This window comes from Sebastes fasciatus, chromosome 1 (assembly GCF_043250625.1).
Source record: "Sebastes fasciatus isolate fSebFas1 chromosome 1, fSebFas1.pri, whole genome shotgun sequence".
Lineage (NCBI taxonomy): Eukaryota > Metazoa > Chordata > Actinopteri > Perciformes > Sebastidae > Sebastes > Sebastes fasciatus.
The window spans coordinates 5,917,440-5,937,959 of record NC_133795.1 but is presented as its reverse complement, the minus strand read 5'-3'; the positions used below and the strand labels follow the sequence as shown (position 1 = coordinate 5,937,959).

At 41.2% G+C, this 20,520-nt stretch overlaps 1 protein-coding gene across 1 annotated transcript; it reads right to left on the bottom strand.

Moving 5' to 3' along the window:
* Positions 1–374: 374 nt before the first annotated feature.
* lrrn1 (leucine rich repeat neuronal 1) lies at positions 375–16,092 on the bottom strand. The gene is made up of 2 exons (XM_074650748.1): positions 15,772–16,092; positions 375–3,542 (listed from the first exon to the last, which is right to left on the bottom strand). The coding sequence occupies exon 2, from the start codon at positions 3,379–3,381 to the stop codon at positions 1,228–1,230; it is 2,154 nt and encodes a 717-aa protein (XP_074506849.1). The 5' UTR covers positions 3,382–3,542; positions 15,772–16,092; the 3' UTR covers positions 375–1,227.
* Positions 16,093–20,520: the final 4,428 nt, after the last annotated feature.

Here is a 20,520-nt window from a genome sequence, read left to right as displayed (position 1 = left end):
GACAAATTTCTTTGTTTTTGAAGTTACTGTATGTACTCCGAGGCATTTTTGTGCAGTAATCATATTGTACCGGGACTAGAATTTAAATTATTCTCTGATAATTGCTTTTGCAGAGAGGCAAACACACTGCAGTCTGCATCTCCCATTCTCTCTCTATCAACACTGAGGTTGTAACCAAACACCTACAGCTATGCTCATCACACTGAAATTAATAAAATCCTATTGTAACACATTAATATGAGATGGTGATTTTTTCCCCCTGGAACAACATGTTAAGCTTTTAAACCTTTACTTTCAACCTCTAAATGTTCTCCAAAGCACATTTATTAAATATATAGTACACATTTTTATAAAAATGACACTTGGTGTTGAAATCATGGTTTAAAAAATATGAGGAAAGATTTTATTTAATTTGCTCCTCAATAAACAACATGTTTGTGTGTGTAAACCACAACAAAACCAGTGATTGTAGACATTATTCTAGCAAAATAAGAAAAGAAATATTTAAGAAATTTAGAAAGCCTTACATCTATTGACCTAGTTCATAACATTCATATTTCTATTGCTGGTTTACAGTAGCTGCTCTGCAAACTTAAAGTCTAAATCAAACATACTTATTATGTTATTATAATGATTTAATGTACAAAAAGTAAATCAAGTCATAGCTGATACAACATTACAGTGGAATTGCTAACATTATTCAATAGACAGTATATCAAGTCTAAACATACTTTGTCAGCTTATATTTGAGTTGATAGACAAATTAGTATATATATATTTCAGTGCACAACAGTCAACAGTGAAACTGTTTTACAAGAGAAAGAAAGGTGGCAGTCTCTAACAGTTCTGCCATAGAAACATGTCAAAAACAAGGTTGGATTTCAGCCTCTCCTTTGCTTACTAAATCCGTGACAATGCTCATGCTGTGTTCATTAAAACAAGAACTAATAATAAAGCACAGTGACTACTAAGTCCAGGAAGCTAAACAAAGCTGCCATATTGTGAGTCAAAATGGGCGAGAGGTAAAAAGGCAATATGCTAAACTAAAGATTTCAAAAACTCGGTTCGTCATTCGCTTTAAAGAGCAAGTCTGAGAGAACCGAAGAAAACGAAATAGGAAACATGAGAGAAAAAAATGACTTGAGTTCAATTACACAAAGAAGCAAGTATGTATATTTGTGCTCCTGAAAGAAACATGTCTCTATATCTCCCACTGGATAGTCGCTCTCACCACATGTAATAGCTGCGTGTGGTGTCCACCTGACTGGATTTGGTCTCGGACGAGCCCTCTTTCTCCTTCTCACTGTCTGCCTCCCACAAGTTGATAAGAGGAGGGTACAACTCGTTGAGCGGTATTGACGAGGTTTTCTGCATGTACTTTTTCAGAGAGTGGTGATAGTTTTTCCTCTTCCACCTCTTGGCAATGTACACTCCCAGTGTGGCCAGGCTGATGATCGCAAACATCGTTCCCATGACTGCCGCAAGAGCGGTGTTGGTCCCTTGGTCGGATATTTCCACAGCGAAGGCCGCTGGCTTCGTCGTCACATTTACGCACGACTTCTGTGACTGCTGGTGGATGTTGGAGACGCTGAGGCACACCTCGTACTCAGTTGCTGGTTGCAAATGCGTAAGATTGTACTCGTGGACATCAACGGGTACCCTGGCAGTGTAAGTAATGTGCGGGTTGTCTATTTTCATGGTGGCAGATGACCATTTGAGGTTAGAGGTCATTACGTTGGAGTTTACTTTCCAGGAGACCAGGATAGAGTGAGATTCTGTTTGTTTGATGTAGATCTTCATAAGCTGAGTGCTGTCTAACAGAGTGCCGTTCACCCGAATAGCTGTCACTCTTGTGTCAGCGCCCTCTGAATTTTGAGCCACACAGGTGTATCTGCCAGAGTCTTCTACTTGGATATGAGAAATTCTCAATGTCCCTTCACTGTTGAGGCTGTACTTGTCAGAGAGGGTGTCCTTCATTACTTTGTTCCCCATTGGTGTCACCCAGTAGATCTCAGGCTCAGGCTGGGACATGGCTCTGCAGTCCAAATCCAAGGTCATGCCAATGTCAAGGTTGAGGTGGCTTGGGAAAGTATCATGGGAAATCAGGGGCAGGCACTGGTTTGCTAAAGTATTCTGAAGCACCTCCCGCACATGCATACCCCTCACTTCTGTTGGCATGGCACAAAACATGGCCACTGGTTCCATGAAACGGACGGTAGTTTTGTTGGAGCTCATCCACTGTATGACGCAGTCACAGCGCAGAGGATTGCTGTGGATGCTGATCTCACGCAAATTGGGGAGAGAGTCCACCGTGGACTGATAGAGGGCATTTAGGGCATTGTTGTTTAGCATTAGACTCTCCAAGGCCGGGACATCGCGAAAGGTCTGACGGTTGATGTAGGAGAACTTGGGGTTGTTTGTAGCCTCCAGCTTTGTGAGCTCAGGAAGATTGTCCAGAGCGTACCGGTCGATAGAAACCAGCTCTCCCATGTTGTTTATACCCAGCTCCTTCAGTTTCAGCATGTTCTTGAAATCTCCTTCCTGAATCTTGTGCACTGGGTTTTTGTTCAAATCCAAGAATTTGAGGTTTGGTAGTTTCTGAAGGGCTCTCTGAGGAACTCGGACCAGCTTATTGTCATAGAAAGAGAGGCTCTCAAGATTGTCAAGTCCCACAAAGGCATTTCCAGGGACGTCTGTCAAATCCATCCCAGCCAAAACCAGGCTTCTCAGGTTGCCCAGTGGCTTGAAATTAAAGTCTATTATTCCAGCAACAGGGTTCTCCCCAATCATGAGGATCTCTAGGTTGGGCGTAGATTCAAACCACTGGCTGTTGATGGTCTTGAGCTTATTGGAGTTGAGGTGAAGCCTGAGCAGGTTGTGGAGCCCAGAGAAGGCATTGGCAGAGATGGTGTTGATCTGATTGTGGTTGATGTAGAGCTCCTGCAGGTTGCTGAGGTCCTGCAGACAGTAATCTGGCATTTCCGTGACCTGGTTCTCCTCCAGATGAAGCGTGGTGAGCATGGACATATTGTTAAGACCAACATCTCGAATGCTACTGAAGTTGTTCTGGGACAAGTCCAGCTCAGTCAAGTTGAAGAGCTGCTCCAGCTCATCATTGGTCCTGGCAATGTAGTTGCTCTGTAGGAGGAGAACCTGACAGTCACTGGAGAGGTTTCCAGGGATGCGTGTTAAGCGAAGGTCATTGCAGTCCACAGTGATGGCTTCTCTGTAGGTGGACTGGGGGGTAAACCAGGGCCGGATCTCGCATACACACAGCTGGGGGCACTCATTGCTCTGGACGAAGGATAGTCCTATGGATACCACAATCAGGCCAGCAAACGCCTGGCCTAGAAGTAAGCAGTCTAACCTCCGTCTAGCCATGCTGGGGTAGGACAGGAGGAGGGGCAGATGATTTTAGGAGAGAGTGCTTTACAGTCATCAACCAGACTTTGTGCTGATTAGGTCTTTCAGTCCAGTGAAATGGTAACGAGTTGAGCCAGAAGGTAGAATTTTACATCAAGATCTTGGAGCCCCAGAGTGATCTGGAAAAGAAAGACAAAACATATATGTCATTATACAGAAAATAGTGTCTATCCCATGTTTATAATGAAGAGGGTATATAATGCATAATTATTTTTTTATGCTGGCAGCATGGCTCAAGGGCAATGTCGGTCGGTTGGTCCACCACTTTGGTCCAGACTGAAATATCTAAACAACTATTGGTTATATTAGCATGAAATTCTGTGCAGACATTTGTGATTCTGAGAGAATAAATACTCAGACTTTGGTGATCCCCGTACACTACTCTCTTTTGTCAGCTTGAGGTTGACATTTTGTGGTTTTGAGTGAGATATCTCAGCAACCATTGAATGTATTGCCATGAAATTAGGCCCCACCATCATGTCAAAATGTTAATTTGTCTAATACTTTGGTTTATGAACAAATAAAAAAAGCATTTTTTCCGATAAAGACGTGGGATAGACCTGGGACATGCCAATATTATTTGGGTTTTAGAGCATTCTTGTACACTAGCTACTTGTGGACATATATACAGTGCATTCGGAATATTTGTCTCAATTGGGGTTTTTACGGCAGTTTGCGACACAAGGCCTCTTGCCTGTTTATGGCCAGCTCTGTGTGTTGTACACAAACCAACTAGCCGACAGTTTGTAGAGATGCATGCCCAAAAGAAAAGCCCACATTTCTGGTCCGAAGGAGAAACACCTTCTTTTAAACACTACATTTTCAATAGTTTTTTTGGATATTCACAAATATCGCAACACCGACCTTTTCAAGAAGGTGGTTGAAGGAATGAAGGAGGGAGGCTGTGTTCACACAATTGAACAAGTCCACCTCCGGTTACTTTAATTGGAGTATTAATGGCTGCATGTAAAGGGGAATATTAGTGGAATATTAATTTTGATCACCCATGTAAACAGCTTAGTAGGAATATTGTCTTTTTTGGAGTAAGGGCAAAAAAACAGAATATTTTGTGTATGTAAACATAGTCATTGTGAGCATGTTCGCATGTTTATATTAGAATTTAGCTCAAAGCACTACTGTGTCTAAGTACAGCCTAATAAAGCAGCTAGCATGACTGTAGACTCTTAGTCTTTTTGAATGCAACAATTACTGGATTATCACATAATCTTTCATGTTTATTTTAAATGAAGCAATTACTTAAGACAACAGACTGACTAAGAACAACAATTTCTTCTCCACTATCCCTTAGAGACTGTGAGTTATGTGCATCATCAACAGTTTTGGGAAAATGCAAGTTCAGCTCATTACAATGCCTGCACAAAACACTGCTCTGAACTACTTGGACATGGATCAAATTCCATGGAGGGCTTTTATCTCTCCAACAGGCCCACGAGGACTCGATCATTAGCTTCTCCGAACATCATTAAACACTATGAGATATTTGTATGTGCCATGCCTCAAAGAAAGCAAAAAAAAAGATGCACGTCTTCATTTTTAATGCAACGTCTTCAGCATTCTGAATTTAGGGCAAACATGAAAAAATAAAGTTTTCAGCAGGCCTAGGATTTTTTTCTGGGATGATTGGGTACAGACGGAAAATTGTCAGAACTTTGGGGAGCATTCTTTAACTCTAATGCTCACAAAAAGGGATTTCAGGAGAGGGCTGTGAGAGGACTAGAGACTGTGATCTAGCTCAGTCGCTTGGTTCAGCAAATGCAAGCTCCTGAGAGGTGCAATGGGCATCTGTTTGCCCATATGGCAGTAACACTTACTCCAGTTACTGGGAAGATAAAGCATTCATCCTGGCAAACAATAGACAGCTTGTACTCAATACCAGTGCTACATTTTAAACCTCTCACTGTCCATGGATACATGGGCATTATGTTCATATCATTTTTTTTATCTATCTATGGCAACGTAGGTCTGTCAGTCCACCACTTTGGTCCAGACTGAAATATCTGAACTATTGGATGGATTGCCATGATATTTCTTTGATATATTCAAGATATGTTTTGGGAAGGTTTTTATTGAGTAATTGAATTGTTAATTGGGTGGGTTAGATAGTTAACCACACCTGCCATCCACAGGCTGTACATAAGAAATGGACGTAGTCACCGTGACGACACCCATTGGTTTGTGGACTATGGTTTTGAAGCCTCGAGTTCTGCGTTTTTGGCTGTCGCCATCTTGTTATTTTGCAACCAGAATGGACACGACAGAGTGGAGCTAAGTACCACCAAACACTGAATAAGAAATTTTTAGGCAACCAAAAAGGTTATAATTAACTTTCATGAACTGAAAACAAACTGTGAAAGGGTTAAAGTTGTAAGACGAAAAACACAGACAACTCCCAGACCGGACAACGGCGTGGTAGCGACCCGTCATTCACAAGGTAGCCACGCCCTAAAGCATCCCCTGCTTGATGGTCTATTTGACTCTAAATGGGACCATCATTTATAAATGAACATCATGCTGTATTGAAGAAGACTTGAAACTAACGATTGAGACCATAAACTCATGTTTACAATGTTTACTGAGGTAATAACTCAAGTGAGAAGTAGGCTCATTTAATCATAGACTTCTATACAATCAGACTTCTTTTTGCAACCAGAGGAGTCGCCCCCTGCTGGCTGTTACAAAGAATGCAAGTTTAAGAAACTTCCGCATTGGCTTCACTTTTCAGACCCAGAGGTTGCCACCTGCTGCCATCATAGTGCATGTGGTGACCATTTTTAAAAATTAGGATTCGATGAAGAGCTGACTGGGATTGAAACATTTAAATACATTTGTGGTTTCAACTTTTACTATTTACATCGATATTTCACAGACATTCATGGTCCCCATACGATGAAGCCTCCTGACTTTTCCACTAGCGCTACATTTGTGGTTTTGAGTGAAATGTCTCAACAACCACTTGATGGATTATTGCCACTGAATTTGTGCCCAAACTCTTGTTAGTGATGATTTGGAGTAAACCAGGGCTTTCATATTTCTTTTATCTCATGAGATATGCGTCTCATTCACTTAATAATTCTGGTCACATACAAATACAGTTCATACTGTAGACATACAGTAACAGTTTTATCCCTCGCCATGCCATGGTTTATTAACAGGATTAGGTTTCCAGCACGTCTTTAACAAGCCTGTTGACTTGCGGCATCCTACAGCAACAGAGATCATAATACTCAATTAGGTCTGTTTACTGAAGGAGTCACCCCGCCCAGTGCAGAGCCATACGGCAGCACCACAAGTACCACAGCCCTCTCCACCACGCAGCTTTATGGTCAACACCACCAGTTTAAGGAGCTAGCACTTAAGAGGCTTTCAAACAAGAGAGCTGACTAATTCATCTGGATGCAAACTGCCTGGCAACAGCACCAGGGAGACAGGAACACGTCTGCGCTCCTCCTATGCCGGGGGAGTCCCGATGGGACGGGGCGGAGCGTGGGTGAAACAGGGATAGTACAGTATCTTGTCTTTAAGCTAAAGCACTGTATATTGTGGCGATTGCTGCGCCAGTCAGGATTAGTGGATGGAGATACTGAAGTGGAGATTAGTTTGAGGCAGTGTACTGGATTCAAACCCAGAGGAGACAAACAGGTCACTTAGCACTTTAATTAAAAGCAACATATCAGTGCAATCTGAGCCACATACAGCAAAGAGAAGGAGCGTTAATTCATTGGTAATCTCTTTATGAAAATAATTCCGTACTAAGTGTTAGTTACTAACTAAGTGCTTGTTTGTAATTGTGTCAATGACTAAATATTCTGTCCCATTACAATATAATATCATATAAAATGATAAACTTTGTTACAGTATTGGCAAAAATGTTGTGTGCAGTACAGAAGCTGATATATTTCAACATTTTTGTAGCTTTTTCTGTCCATGCACCATAATTGTCATTTCATTAAAATAACCCTCATACTGGCATTTTACTCTCAAAAATAAAATAAAAAATAAACAGAACAAAAAATAGAACAAATATGAAAACACCATGCATAATTTATATTTAAAAGAACGCTGTTTCTGTTGTCTTTTCTTGGGTTGGACTGAAAAAGTTGCTGCATTTTCAATGATGACAATTTACTGTTTTTTAGCTGATTAAATTAAAACAAAAACGCAGATTCAGTAAGTAAATAATTGAAAGAATTTAATCATTATAAAATGACAGATAGATTGTTTTAATTGAAAGGATTAAAACTGTGAATAAATGCAATTGTGCATTTATTTAATTTAAAATGTCCTTTTTTTAAGCTGACTAAAGATTGACAATTTAATCAATATACTGCGAATAAATACAATTTTGCACCTTTGACTTATCTTTACGTTGTTCACTATCTTGCATCTCTTTAACGTAATATTAGTTTTGGGGGGGCAAAAAGAAAAATATCAAAAACTGGACTCCGGATGGTCTTTATATGGCTTTTTTTTTTTTTTTTTTACAATAGCCTATACCTATCCTACATATTGTCACAAAATGGCTTTAAAAATATAAAATGCGTCAAGATTGTAAGCCAGATATATAAATACATAATTCTCATCTATTTACCACAAATGAGGTTAATCTTAGATTCTCTCAATTCGGTAAGTGCTAAAAGCTTTGTCTGTGCTCTCCTTTATGCAATGTAAGATTAAGAAGGTTCTGATCCCATTTAATACTGAACACACAAAAAATATGACACATTTGTCGAAGTGAAAAGTAGGTTAGCTGAAAACAATAAAATGTTGTTCTGATGCAACTATGAGCACTTAAAAGACTGGAAAATATCCTGTTGACACTTGACTAAACGCTGTCTGGGACATCCTGACACAGGCTTCACAGGTCCATTGTGATCAGAGTCCCAGAGCCACAGGAAAGCTCAAAACACACAGCAGGTGGAAGAACACTCAACACGACACCAAAGGCAGGAAGGCAGGAAACGGAAAAAACCCAGAGGTTGTAACAACGGCCACCTTTGAACCTGTGAATAGGATACTTGAAACAAACGGCAACAGCTTCAGACATAAACTCTGTCGTCTAAAGCGCCATTCAACAACCCGCTGCAGGATGAAAGATCGCTTCGTATTGCTTTGTTACGTGGATATTAATGTATTGCAGCTTTTATTAATCAAAGACAAGTGGGACAGGTGTTTTAACACTAAACCCACAGAAATGGATCCGTAATCTGAATATGTAAATGTATCATCAAACCTACCTACATCCTCTATCTACCCATAACTTAATATATTCATACACGTATACTTTTAAACGTTTCAAATCATTCAAATGCATTATTTTCCATGCTGGGTTCTGATGGTGATTGCAGACAAACACAAGGTTGTCATCCGGGAGGCCGCTGTTCGTGTCCCATGTGAAAACAACGTGTTTCACTTTTACTTTACAAACGTAGTAATTTAAAACCATGTTTTTTCCAAGTTCTTTTGCTTCCTAAACCTAAGGAAGTGTTTTTGGTTGAATTGATAACCATGTATTTACTGCGACCGTAGTGGAGCGTCATAGTTTGACACGCTGGGCTACCCAGTGCATTAGAAAATGACAACAAGGGGTCCTGACGAGGTGTCGGTATGTGACGAGTCGGGATGAGAATGTGTTGAAATGAGAGATTAATTTATTACTGCTTCTGGTCTGATCTTGGCAGTAACCCATTAATGTTCGATTTGGTTGGCCTGTGGTTGGATGAAATGCATTAAGTTCATCTCAAAGTAGTACATGTTGTCAAAGGAAATTACAATAAGTGAATGAGCATTTTACTTTTCAAGGTTGTAACAGACCAGCTGCATGTCATGAAAACCTACGAACCGAAAGCTATTTACACTATTTATTTACTGTATGCAATGCTGTGATTTCCATTGTACTTCCACTATTATTTTATATTGTTAAGTTTAAATTTAGGCATTCATTGATTTATCTTTTGTACGGTGCTCCTGCACCTGCTGCATCTCGGTCTTTATACAATGCCAACCACAGTGTTGTCCATAACGTCCATATTTATACTAAAACCGGTTGCTAATATGATCTTCAGGTCAGTTTACCAGCATCACACTGGATGATGTCGCTGGTGACACAAATATACAAAAGTCAAACCCAGTCTAGCTGTCACAGTGACAACCAACTACAGGGCACGTATACTGAACATGACTCTATACCACAGTTTGTGAAATATAAAACAACTTTCACAACATCATTATGTCCCAAATACATACTAATTCAAAGCAGGATTTAGTGTATAATATGCTCACACTGGAAAAGTGAAAAACTGAAGTAGCCTATACTCAAAAAACAAACAGCATGTGAGCTAAATACGGACGGTTTCTGAGTGTGCTGTTGATGGATACTATTCTCACACAAGCCCAAAGTATCCAATAATTACATTTGATCACTCTAGATAATCTTCAGACATCAAGACTGCCTTTATACAATAGCTACAGTATGGACAGTAGGTGCTTCTGTAGAAAACAGAGTGTATAATGGCTGCAGGTACTACATACACAATGCTGTCAGGAGACCAGGCTTTCCCTGAATTAAAGTTGATTATACTGCAGAAATTTGGATTTGAGATAGTAGCTTTTTTTCCAGTAACAAGTAACAGAAACAGCATTGTTTTAGGCCTTCTCTTCTTCATCTTTTCTCATTACTTGCCAGCACTACCTGTCCCATTTTACCTATAAAGTTGCAATGAATATCAATATCAATATCAATATGCCAAACTCAGAGCCAGTGACGTAGAAGACAAAGTGAGAAAGACTGCTTACAGTGGGCGGGACCGGAGGTGGAGGTGTCCAACAAACACGTGACTTTCAACCAGGAGACCGATGTTTTGTTTTGTAAGTTACATTAGTTATGTTTGTGACGTGTTTTCCGTAGTTATGTTAAATTGTTTCTGTACATATTTTACTTAGTTAACATGAATTTTTACCAGAAAGAGAGGGTTTGAATATACAGTTTTCCTCTGAACTGCACAAAACATGTCTGTAATGAGAGGAAAGTAATCATTTTTCTTGTATCAAGGTTTAAATATGTGAGTGACGGAAGATGTGAAAGCCTTTTACTAGATAAAGTCTCCCTCTGACTGACTGAGTCCAAGGCTCAGTTTTCACATTCCAGTCCGAGTCAGTCTGAGGACACTCAGGCTCATCGCCGAGGAAATCTATCCTTCAATGCGATAAGAATTGAGAGTGACATGAGAAAATGAAAATGTGATTTCAACATGATAACAAGAGTCTTGCATTAGGAATCTCTTGGGAGATTCACATATAACCCCCCCATATAAGCCTTCAAGCTTTAGTTTACTCATCTGCACTCACATTAAAAAAAAAAAACAGAAACGAGGGGAAATAAATTACAGGTGGAGCAAGTGAGATAAACAACCCCAGGGAGCCTATAAACACACCTCGTCACAAAGTGAACAAAATAGAGGTGATAAAAACACTCCTGAATTAGATGACAGAACCTGAGTGACAAGGAGACTCAACAAGGGGTAATATGACAAGACGGCTAAATGAAGAGAAAACACATCTAATATATGAAGTGAGCACTCAACTGTCTCTCTTTCCTTATCCGTCTTCATCTTAACAACATAATTAATAGAGAAAACCCATCTTACAGCCTCTTGGGAAACATGTATAGAAGCAGATACATAAACAGCTACACCTCCCTCAGAGACTACAGTCATGTAAAGCATTATATCATTTTCCTAGGATGGTGAGGGAATCCGGACCGGGTTGTCGTGATCCTCTCGCTCGTGCTCACACCCGCCTCTAGTGCTCTCTCCATCACCTCCCTCTCAGGGTTTAATATAACGCACTCCGCCTCCTCGCAGGACGCTCAAATAAGCAGAAGTTGAAATATGAGCCAATATTTTCTAAACAATACTTGTAGAGCTGTGTTCACCCATCCAGAGCACAGCAGAGAGGAAACAATGCCACAGTTGTGTGTACAGTATGACTGTATGGATAGCTTCCCCTGACATACACAACACAGATATGTTAAGTAACTCACATTATGACAAATAGATTTGAAGAGAGTTGTGCTGTTGTATTTCTTGTGTAAATGTGAGTAATATCCTTTTTTCCACCAAAATTAGTGTGTATATACAGGTTTTTTTAAACACGGGAAAACCCGCTAAATAGGCGATATAGACTCCTTTCCCATTGTCAGAAGACGAGTATGTCGTTCTATTTTTTTTTTTTTCTGGTGTGTCACGTTTGATGTCACGGACGCGCCGGCCGGCACCGGAAGCAAGGTTGGTAAACAGTGAAAATGTCACCGTGGTTACTTCTTTTTTGTTATGGGCCTTTCACTCAGACCGCAACAACGGATTTTCGCTGCGCCGAGCAAAACGCTGTGCCCAAAGTTCAAGCGCAATGAGATGTGTGCTGATACCTATGGCGAGCACAGCTCAAACCGCGTTCTGCGTGAAAGGCTCTTTACGTATTCAGTCTCTCTTTCAAACGCTCAAACCACGATTGGTGGTTGTTGGAGCAGTGGAAAGACTAACAAAGACGGTTTTAACGAGTTTTATTTTGTTTCTGTCGAGTTTGAATGAAGTAGGTTTTACGATGACCAGCGAGGTAAAATCACTGTTTTCTGATGGAGTCTGGTGGCTTTGAGGAGAGCAGATTAATTGTTTGTTTTGCACATTAATAAATTATAATAATTGTCCAAATCCCTGTTGATTGTTTATATATTATATATATTATATAAATTAGCGAGTCCACATTTGCCACCTGATAAATACCCGTAACTACTGCAGAGTCGTTTGTCCCGGGAATGATCGCTGATTGTAACCATTCTCACCAGACAAAAGCCAGATGTTAGTGTTTTTTTTGTCCATTGGGAAAGGGGCTTTAGTGTGAGCGTGACAATGTATATGCTGGCTGGTTTCGCATTAGGTGATTCATGTTAGGTCTCCCCTGGTTGGAGACAACCGGGCCACTTCGCCATCAGCGAACACTTGTAGTACGTATTGATTTTACAGCTGCTTGATTGCTGCTCCTCTCAAACTAGTTCACCTTCAACCAGGAAGCGCAAGTGTCACTTGTGTGGAAACACTCAGCCTCTCTACAAGCTGACTGATTTGAAGGTCTGAATTATATAAAACAACCTCTTGGTGGAACAACTACTAGTAAGGTATTATGGTAAGAAGGAACAAACTGCAGCATAAATGTATTTGAACCACAGGAGAGGAACCAGCTATCACTCCAAAAAGATCTTAAAAGACAGAGGTCTTTTAAAGCGCCAAATAACACAACAACAAAATTTAAGTTCTTCATCATAACGTTCATGATTAGGCCATGAAGTTTGAATGGAGAGAGCCATAAAAAGGTTGAACTGAACCAGGTTAAAAGGAAAAGGGTAGGTGAGCTATTCATAAATAAAGCTTTGTGCATTTACATTAAAACAATATGCATTTGGGGAGCACTTTGGGGTTCAGTGTCTTGCTCAAGGACATTTCAACTTGTGGGCAGGAGGAGTTGGGGATTGAACCACTAACAACTATCTACAACCAGCTAAGGATGTAAATCACAAGTCTGTCATGATACGATTTAGAATCAATTAAATTCAGGGGCCTGTGATGTGATCAATATGAGACGATATCATATATCCATTTAACACAATCAGTTACACTTATATCAACTCATAAAGACCAACTAAAACATGATTTGACAATTTTATCACCAGGCTCTGTAGGAAGGGGTTGCGCTTGGATAGAAATGGTGACACAGACGTACCATGGGAATTAAAAAAAGGTATATCGTAAATACGATGATGTGTATCGATGTTTTCACTAGGTTTGCCTTGTTAGCCTTTCAGGTTCAAACTAGCCATATACCTGTAGCATCAGCTCGTAAACTCACCCGCTGCTCTTCCGGTATCATAAATGTGACGGTCATGAATGTTTATATTGCATATTAATGTTGTGTATGTGAGGCGAATGTCCTTCAGGGTTGTAATAATGAACGCAGCTGGTGCCTGATCCACTCTTTCTTGCCCGGCACCCGACTGAATGTAAAGGACTACGAGGGGTTCCTGTTATCCAACCACACGCTCCCCTGTTCCCCAGAGCCAGGCAGCAGCACAGTGTGTATGTCTGATGACAAATGTCATAACTGCTGCACTGGCTGCAGAACACACATTGATTGTCTCAGGAGATCACAGAGAGCTGAACCGCATCTCTGTCTGTGAGACCTGTTAGTCCATGGAGCACAAAGGGTTAATGCCTCAGCCCTTCTTATAGGAATAATGGTGGAGCTCAATAACCCAGCCCCCCACCCTGCCTTATACCCTCGGGACCTTAATGTTGGTGTTGGTGGTGGTGGGGGGTGAAGCCCTTAACCCCCTCCCTCTCATGAGCCCTGCTGTCTCCTAGAACAACCCCGACAAAGACACCTGCCGGCAACACACACGCCCTATTGTCACACCACGATCAAGTTAGAAAGAAAATAGACATCTTGAGTGTGTGTGTGTGTGTGTGTGTGTGTGTGTGGAGGCCTATTTTGTCTAGGGGGTGTATGAAAATATCGAGAATATCGCAATATTATATTTTACGATACTGTATCGATTCTCAAAAACTATGTATCGATTTTTAATTAATAGTTTACATGCAAAGATTAACTCAGTTAATACTTTATTTCATTTGCAAAGACATGAGCCATCTCAGTGTTTGTGCCCTCTAGTAGTTCTATGATGTTGGATGGTACTGTGATAAATGCAAATGCAGATCCCTCTGTTCTGATTGCACAAGAAAGTAAACTTTTTTTAACTCTGATTTTATGCAAATGGTGGTGTGTTATTTATATACTATAACAGTTTTACTAAAACTACTAAAAAACACAATATATCGCAATAAATTGAATCATAACCCCTGTATCATGATACGTATCGTATCACCAGATTCTTGCCAATACACAGCCCGAATTTTGACCATGTGGGAAGAGAAAAAGAAGTCAATCAGGTCAGGCTGCCCACTCTTAGTCGAATAGTTGACTAATCCGTCCTTTTAGTCTTTGTCGGCTAAGATTTCTTTAGTCCATTAGCCCTTTATAATGCTTTTTTTTCATGCTGAATGACATATTTCTCAGAAACATCTCTGGTAAACACAAGATTTAAAGTGGTGCATTAGTGTGATTCTTTGTGGAGAAACTCAGCTTTTCAGATCTGTCGATTAGTCGATCAAATCGTATGAGTGTTAGTCGACTAAGAATGTCTTTCGTCGAGGACAGCCCTCTCCAGTTTTAAAGAATGACTTAGTCTTCTGCTCGCTTAGAAATAAGCTCTGTGAGACAACAGCAGTGCAGCACCAACCAGGACAAAGTCTGCAAGAATTAAACAGCTTTTGTTCCAATGTGACATGTCCACAAGAAAGCCTTTATATACACACATGTATACGGAGCAGCTGCACACAAAGGGACTGTGTTGTTTTCCTGCCCTGTTTATTACTGTAAAGTCTTTTATTTGACCCATGAGAGGCCCACAGAGAAAAGAGGACTCTCAGCACTTTGTTGTTTAAAAGAGGTCATAAATAGAAAGTCCTGAGGGCTGAAACTGAGCAGGACAAGCACATTAAAAACAAAGAAATCCCTTTATCATCACCCTATAACCTTTCTACAGTATATATATGTCCCTTCTGCCTAAAGTTGAGTGATGCAAGTCAGCAGTCTCCATCACAAAAGCGCAACAGCTGCAGCGTTGGTGGACCACAATGGACCCCCTGCCAATGCAACCCCATTCTCACCACAGCATCTTTTACAGAGGGCCTTGTCTGTCTCAAGACTTTTTTTTTTTTGGAGGAATCGAGACATCTGCCGACATACTTTGACATTAATATGCAAATCACATTTACTGCTGCACGCTTCTCCTCATGCTGGCGCTGCAAAGAACCGCAACGAGATCAAAGTTTGTTTTCTGTGTTAGACGCATTTGACGCATTGTAACAGGGTTTGGTACATTTCATCAAAAATGCTGTATACGGTTGAATGTGGATTCAAAACAGATTTCAAGCCTGAAGTGATAGGCTCAAACCAGACTGCATTTATTTAAAAAAAACTGATCATGCCCTTGAGTGTGTCTGCATCCTAAATATATCCAAAACTCATCGTCCTTGCAGTGAAGACATTCCCTCTTGTTTTACGCATGAAAACAACAATAATCTACTATCAATTGATTCATTGCATGATGTGGCTGCAAACCACATCACTAAACACATATTTTTTTCCATGCAAAACAATGCATCTTATAAAGAAACAGCAGTGGAAATCCTGCTTTTGGTTTCCTAAAGGAGCTCTCACCTTGTTGGCATTCCAGTCTGGTGTTCCTGTGCGCGCATGCAGGTTCCTTTATCCAGATAAACGCGGTGATTCACAACAATTAGATCAATGTTATTGTGCCAAGTGCAACGGTGTTACCAAACAGCGTATAAGAACACATATTCCTGTATCCTAGAGGATGCTTGTTGTTGTTTACAGCAGATTTTGGGTCGCTCGTGTATCCGATCAGTCACAAGGCGCCTCTGAGAGATGCATGGTGAAGTCTCCACAACCTGCTGCAAGCAAACCACCACCAGCACCGAGCAGGTCTGTCTGTCTGTCGCCCCGGTAGATGATAGTCCTCCGCTGACTGCTCCTGCCTGCTCCTCCTACGGATGGAGAAGGGGAAATGATGAAAAACACCTGGCTCTGTCCAGACCAGTCAGCTGATTCCCCAGCAGGCGATTGGCTGAGAGCGCCTGTCTGTCACTGTCGGCCAAGCAAAGCAGAGCACCATCTGCTCCAGGCTTGTTGTGATGAGAACAAAGGCAGGACAGGGGTATGGGGCGAAGGGAAGGGGGGGATGTGTGGGTGGGAGGAGGGGAGATGGGGAGATGGAGGGGGGGGGGGGGGGTACATGGCATTACTGCTGAAAAAAAGCCTCCTCCTCTATAAGCTCCAGAAACCTTGAGGATCATATACTTTGTGTCACTAAAAGATCACAAACAAAGACCTCTGGGATCTCCACTTCCATTATTTTTCTCTTTAATTTTGGTGGTAAAATTGAGCTCACAATCTATAGAGTTCACTTTTGCTGTTCATCTTTAAACATAGTTTTAGTAAACTCTGCCTCACAGTTTTCAGACTTACGTTTTCTCTCATTTGAGGCTTAATACATGCTTGCTCAAAACCCCAACATTCAGGGGTGATTCTAGGATCTAGGATCACTATTTGTAACTTTCAGAAATGCTTGTTAACAGCGACACCTGTGGCCGTTAAATCAACGAAAGTCACCTTTGGGCAAGCGCTTACTCGCTCTAAATAGACATGAACAAGCATCGCTCAAAACAGTGAGGCGACACACGTCAGCTAAAACCACAATATCACTCTATATTTCACCTGCTTGGCAGTAATGTTAGCTGACAAGACGAAGGCCTCTCCATGAATCAATGCTGATCCTAGTGTTGGCTTTTCCTGCTTCAGCCACGCTGCCTCAGCCTCCGGGGCTGAAGCAGCGGGACTGAAGCAGCGAGTAACGATATCATCTCCCGACCGCAGCCGGAGTGAACAGGGAGACACCGGCACCCGGTCGGAGACAATAACTTTTCTCGCTGTGGAGCCCCGTCACTTCACAAGACACGGAAAACCTCTGCTGGTCTGGAGGAGCTGCAGCATTTATTTCTGCACAAACGTCCACTGTACATTCACTAGATATTCTCAGAGCTAGGAAGTCCTCTGCAGTGTGTAGTGTGCGCGCATGCACGTGAGGTGAAGCGAGAATGCGCGCGTTGTGTGAGTGTAGGCAGGCAGGCAGCGGAGCAGAGGAGCGGTCTGAACAGCGTAGTCACACGCGAGCATGCATGGGAAACCGACCCGGTAGATTTATACGTGTAAAAAGTTACAAACAGTCCTTTCAAACATAGTTTTAGAAAACTCTGCCTCACAGTTTCCAAACTGTCATTTTTTTCTCATTTGAGACGTAATACATGTGTGCCCAAAACCCCAACATTCAGGAGCGATTCTAGGATCTAAACCTTTAGGGGGGCTCAGCTCCCTAATGAGAATGTGATGTGTACAGTCAAGGGCGAAGGTTTCCTTTCAACATCGGGGAGGACACATATTAATCGAGGAGTCTGGGGATTGTCCCCCCAGGAAATGTTGAGCATCAAACCCTTAATTTCCTGCAATTTTGTGCACCAATTTCTGCCTTTTTCTGCATTAATTTATGGTAGAAATGTCTTTTTGTCTTGAGGTCAGAGGTCAAGGGACCCCTTTGAAAATTACCATGCCAGTTTTTCGTTATCAAAATGTTGCCTAACTTTGAGCATTATTTAGCCTCCTTCCCGACAAGCTAACATGACATGGTTGATACCAATAGATTCCTTAGGTTTTCTAGTTTCATATTATAACAATATCTTCACTCTGTCCTGCTACAGGGTTTGATGATAATTTTTCAGGGACTGCACACAATTAAAACGAATTGCATCAGAGTTTGCGAGAAGCTAATTTGCATGTGTTGTCCCTGGGCAGGTAGACAAAAAAAACACATGACAATAAATATAAAACTGCACAATACATAAAAGTCCATCATTGTGAGATAATAAATAGAATCAGTACAATAAATACAAGACAATCATTGGTGGTGACACTTCTGTGCTGACTTTAGCCAAAGCCTGAGGCTGGTTTAAAACACTGCGAAGCTTCCTGAGTCTCTGATGTTTGTGGGTGTGGAATTCCACTTTAAGCTACCGAGAAAGCAGATTGACCAACGGCCGTCTTTTTCTGAACTATGGTACCCAGTAGACCCCTAGTAGACACTCTAGTGCTACTGGCACTGCCACTACCAGGATAAGCCAGGCATCCTATAAGAGGAGAGGGTGCGAGATTATGAATTATTTTAAACATCAGTCATACATCTCATGGGAAGGCTTATGAATGACATGACATTACAAGGACATTCCGCATGTCATGATGATGCCTTTTAGGCTTTTCACGTGTGTCATTTGTACGCCACGCAACAAAACTACAGTAATGTCCGCAGTTAGGTTTAGTCAACAAAACCACTTAGTAAGGTTTAGGAAAAACATCATAATTGTGCTTAAAATAAGTATGCAAACTGAGTAAAATACGGACGGAAACAACGTAACATAAGTAGAGAAAACACGTCACTAATATCACTTTTTCACTTTTTCTTCTACGTTCTACAAGCTCTGAGCGTAGCATATTTACATGGATGCGTTTACATTGCCGTTAGTACAGACTACGTGGCGTACAAATGACACACCAAAACCAAGAACGGCGTTCTTATTGCACGCTAAATGCCTTGTGAATTACGTGTCATTCATACGCTTTTTCATACGACCGGGCTAATCCATCCGAGTAAAATAAGACGTTCTCAAAATTGAGGAAATTATATTTTTTTCAGGATAATACAGTGATAATGAATACATTCTAGTGAAAATCCCAAAGGTTATAAACATGTCGGTCTGAATGACAGGGAAATGAGTATAAAATGATGGAATATTTCCATTTGATGGAATGAAGTCATGCATATCAAAGAGTAATTGCTCATCAATAATTCGGTATTGTATTAGTTAATGCACCATTGTCTTTTTCCAGTTGGTGTTCAAAATCAATGGGAAAATATCAGCAGATATCATGTCCTTGTTAAAAGCTACAGGTAACTAAAGCCATATTCAAACCAGGCATTCATTTTTACACTTGAAATAATGACACGACAGCATAATCACACGCATGAAAGATTATGCACAGGCCATTAGAGTAAGTAATATCATGCAGTGACCTTTAAACATGAATTCAGCTGAATATCAGGATCACATTAAACTGGAGCTCAGGCTGAAAAGCATCCTGGCTCCATTAGCGTTTGTGCGACCATGTATGATGACATCTGTAGAGCATTAGCTGCGATTTGAAGAATCCATTTGCTCACGGCTGCGGCGAGACAAGGAGATTATGAACCCGGTGTTGCCGTACAGTGAACGTCGTGCAGCAGCTGAATGTGCTGCTCCTGTTGCCACGTCCCAAAGTGCATGGCAACTGCAGCAAAGCAGAAATGAGATGTGAAGGGGTTGAAGTAGAGGCCCTGAATGAATAATTGCGCCTCAGTCCACAGCATCCAAAGCTAATCCTCACTTCAAATCCACCTCCCATTGAACCCCATTTAAAGAAAGCATGTAGCCTGAACAGAAGTGGTGAAATTTCTTTTAAACATTTCTCTTTTTTTTTTTATAGTGAACGCCTGCTTTTTCTTGGTGCAGCCCCTTTGGAAAGCTGCATGCACTGTCCTCTAGAATCAATTTGTTTCATGAGTGTCCTTCACTTTGAAGCACCACCGTCTTAATGCCTCCCTTCACTGAAATCTTGAGAACAGGACGCGAGGTAAACTCAACTGCAAACACTTATTTCAGCCACTAATTTCACACATATTGTAGATTTGAGACATTAGAGAAACATTTTTTCTATTTATGACCCTATATGCTCATGGCGTCTGTCACTCTTATTAACTTATATGACACATTAGCCAAATGCTTATTGCCATGCCATGCAGGTATAGAAAACCTCTAACAGTGTAGCGTAGGGAGTACTTTGTTGGGTTGATTTCCACCCAGTCAGAGCTGTCTACCAGGACGTGTATACTGCAGGCTTCAAAGCCACCCTTGGTGAGGTGAGGAGGAAGGTGTGCGAGGCAGGTGGGGAGTAAAACTCTTATCTGTAGCTAAACCTCATCTCTGGTTCAGAGAGATGAAGACAGATGGCTCGCTCTGGTCCCGTCAGAGCCACGAAGCTGTGGATACAGAAACCTCAGACCCGACAGACGCAGAGCCTCGAGCATATTGAGGAAGTGATGCAGCTCCCAATCACCACTAGTGCTTTTACAGCAAGCTCGAAAACCCAATAATTGAAGGAACAGTGTGTAGCATTTAGGGGGATCTATTAGCAGAAATGGAATATAATATTAATTAGTATGTTTTCTTTAGTGTATAATCACCTGAAAATAAGAATCGTTGTGTTTTCGTTACCTTAGAATGATACGTTTATTTCTACATATGG

What these genes read in the sequence shown, in the direction of transcription:
- lrrn1 (XM_074650748.1), bottom strand. Translation starts at nt 3,381, where the DNA reads ATGGCTAGACGGAGGTTAGACTGCTTACTTCTAGGCCAGGCGTTTGCT.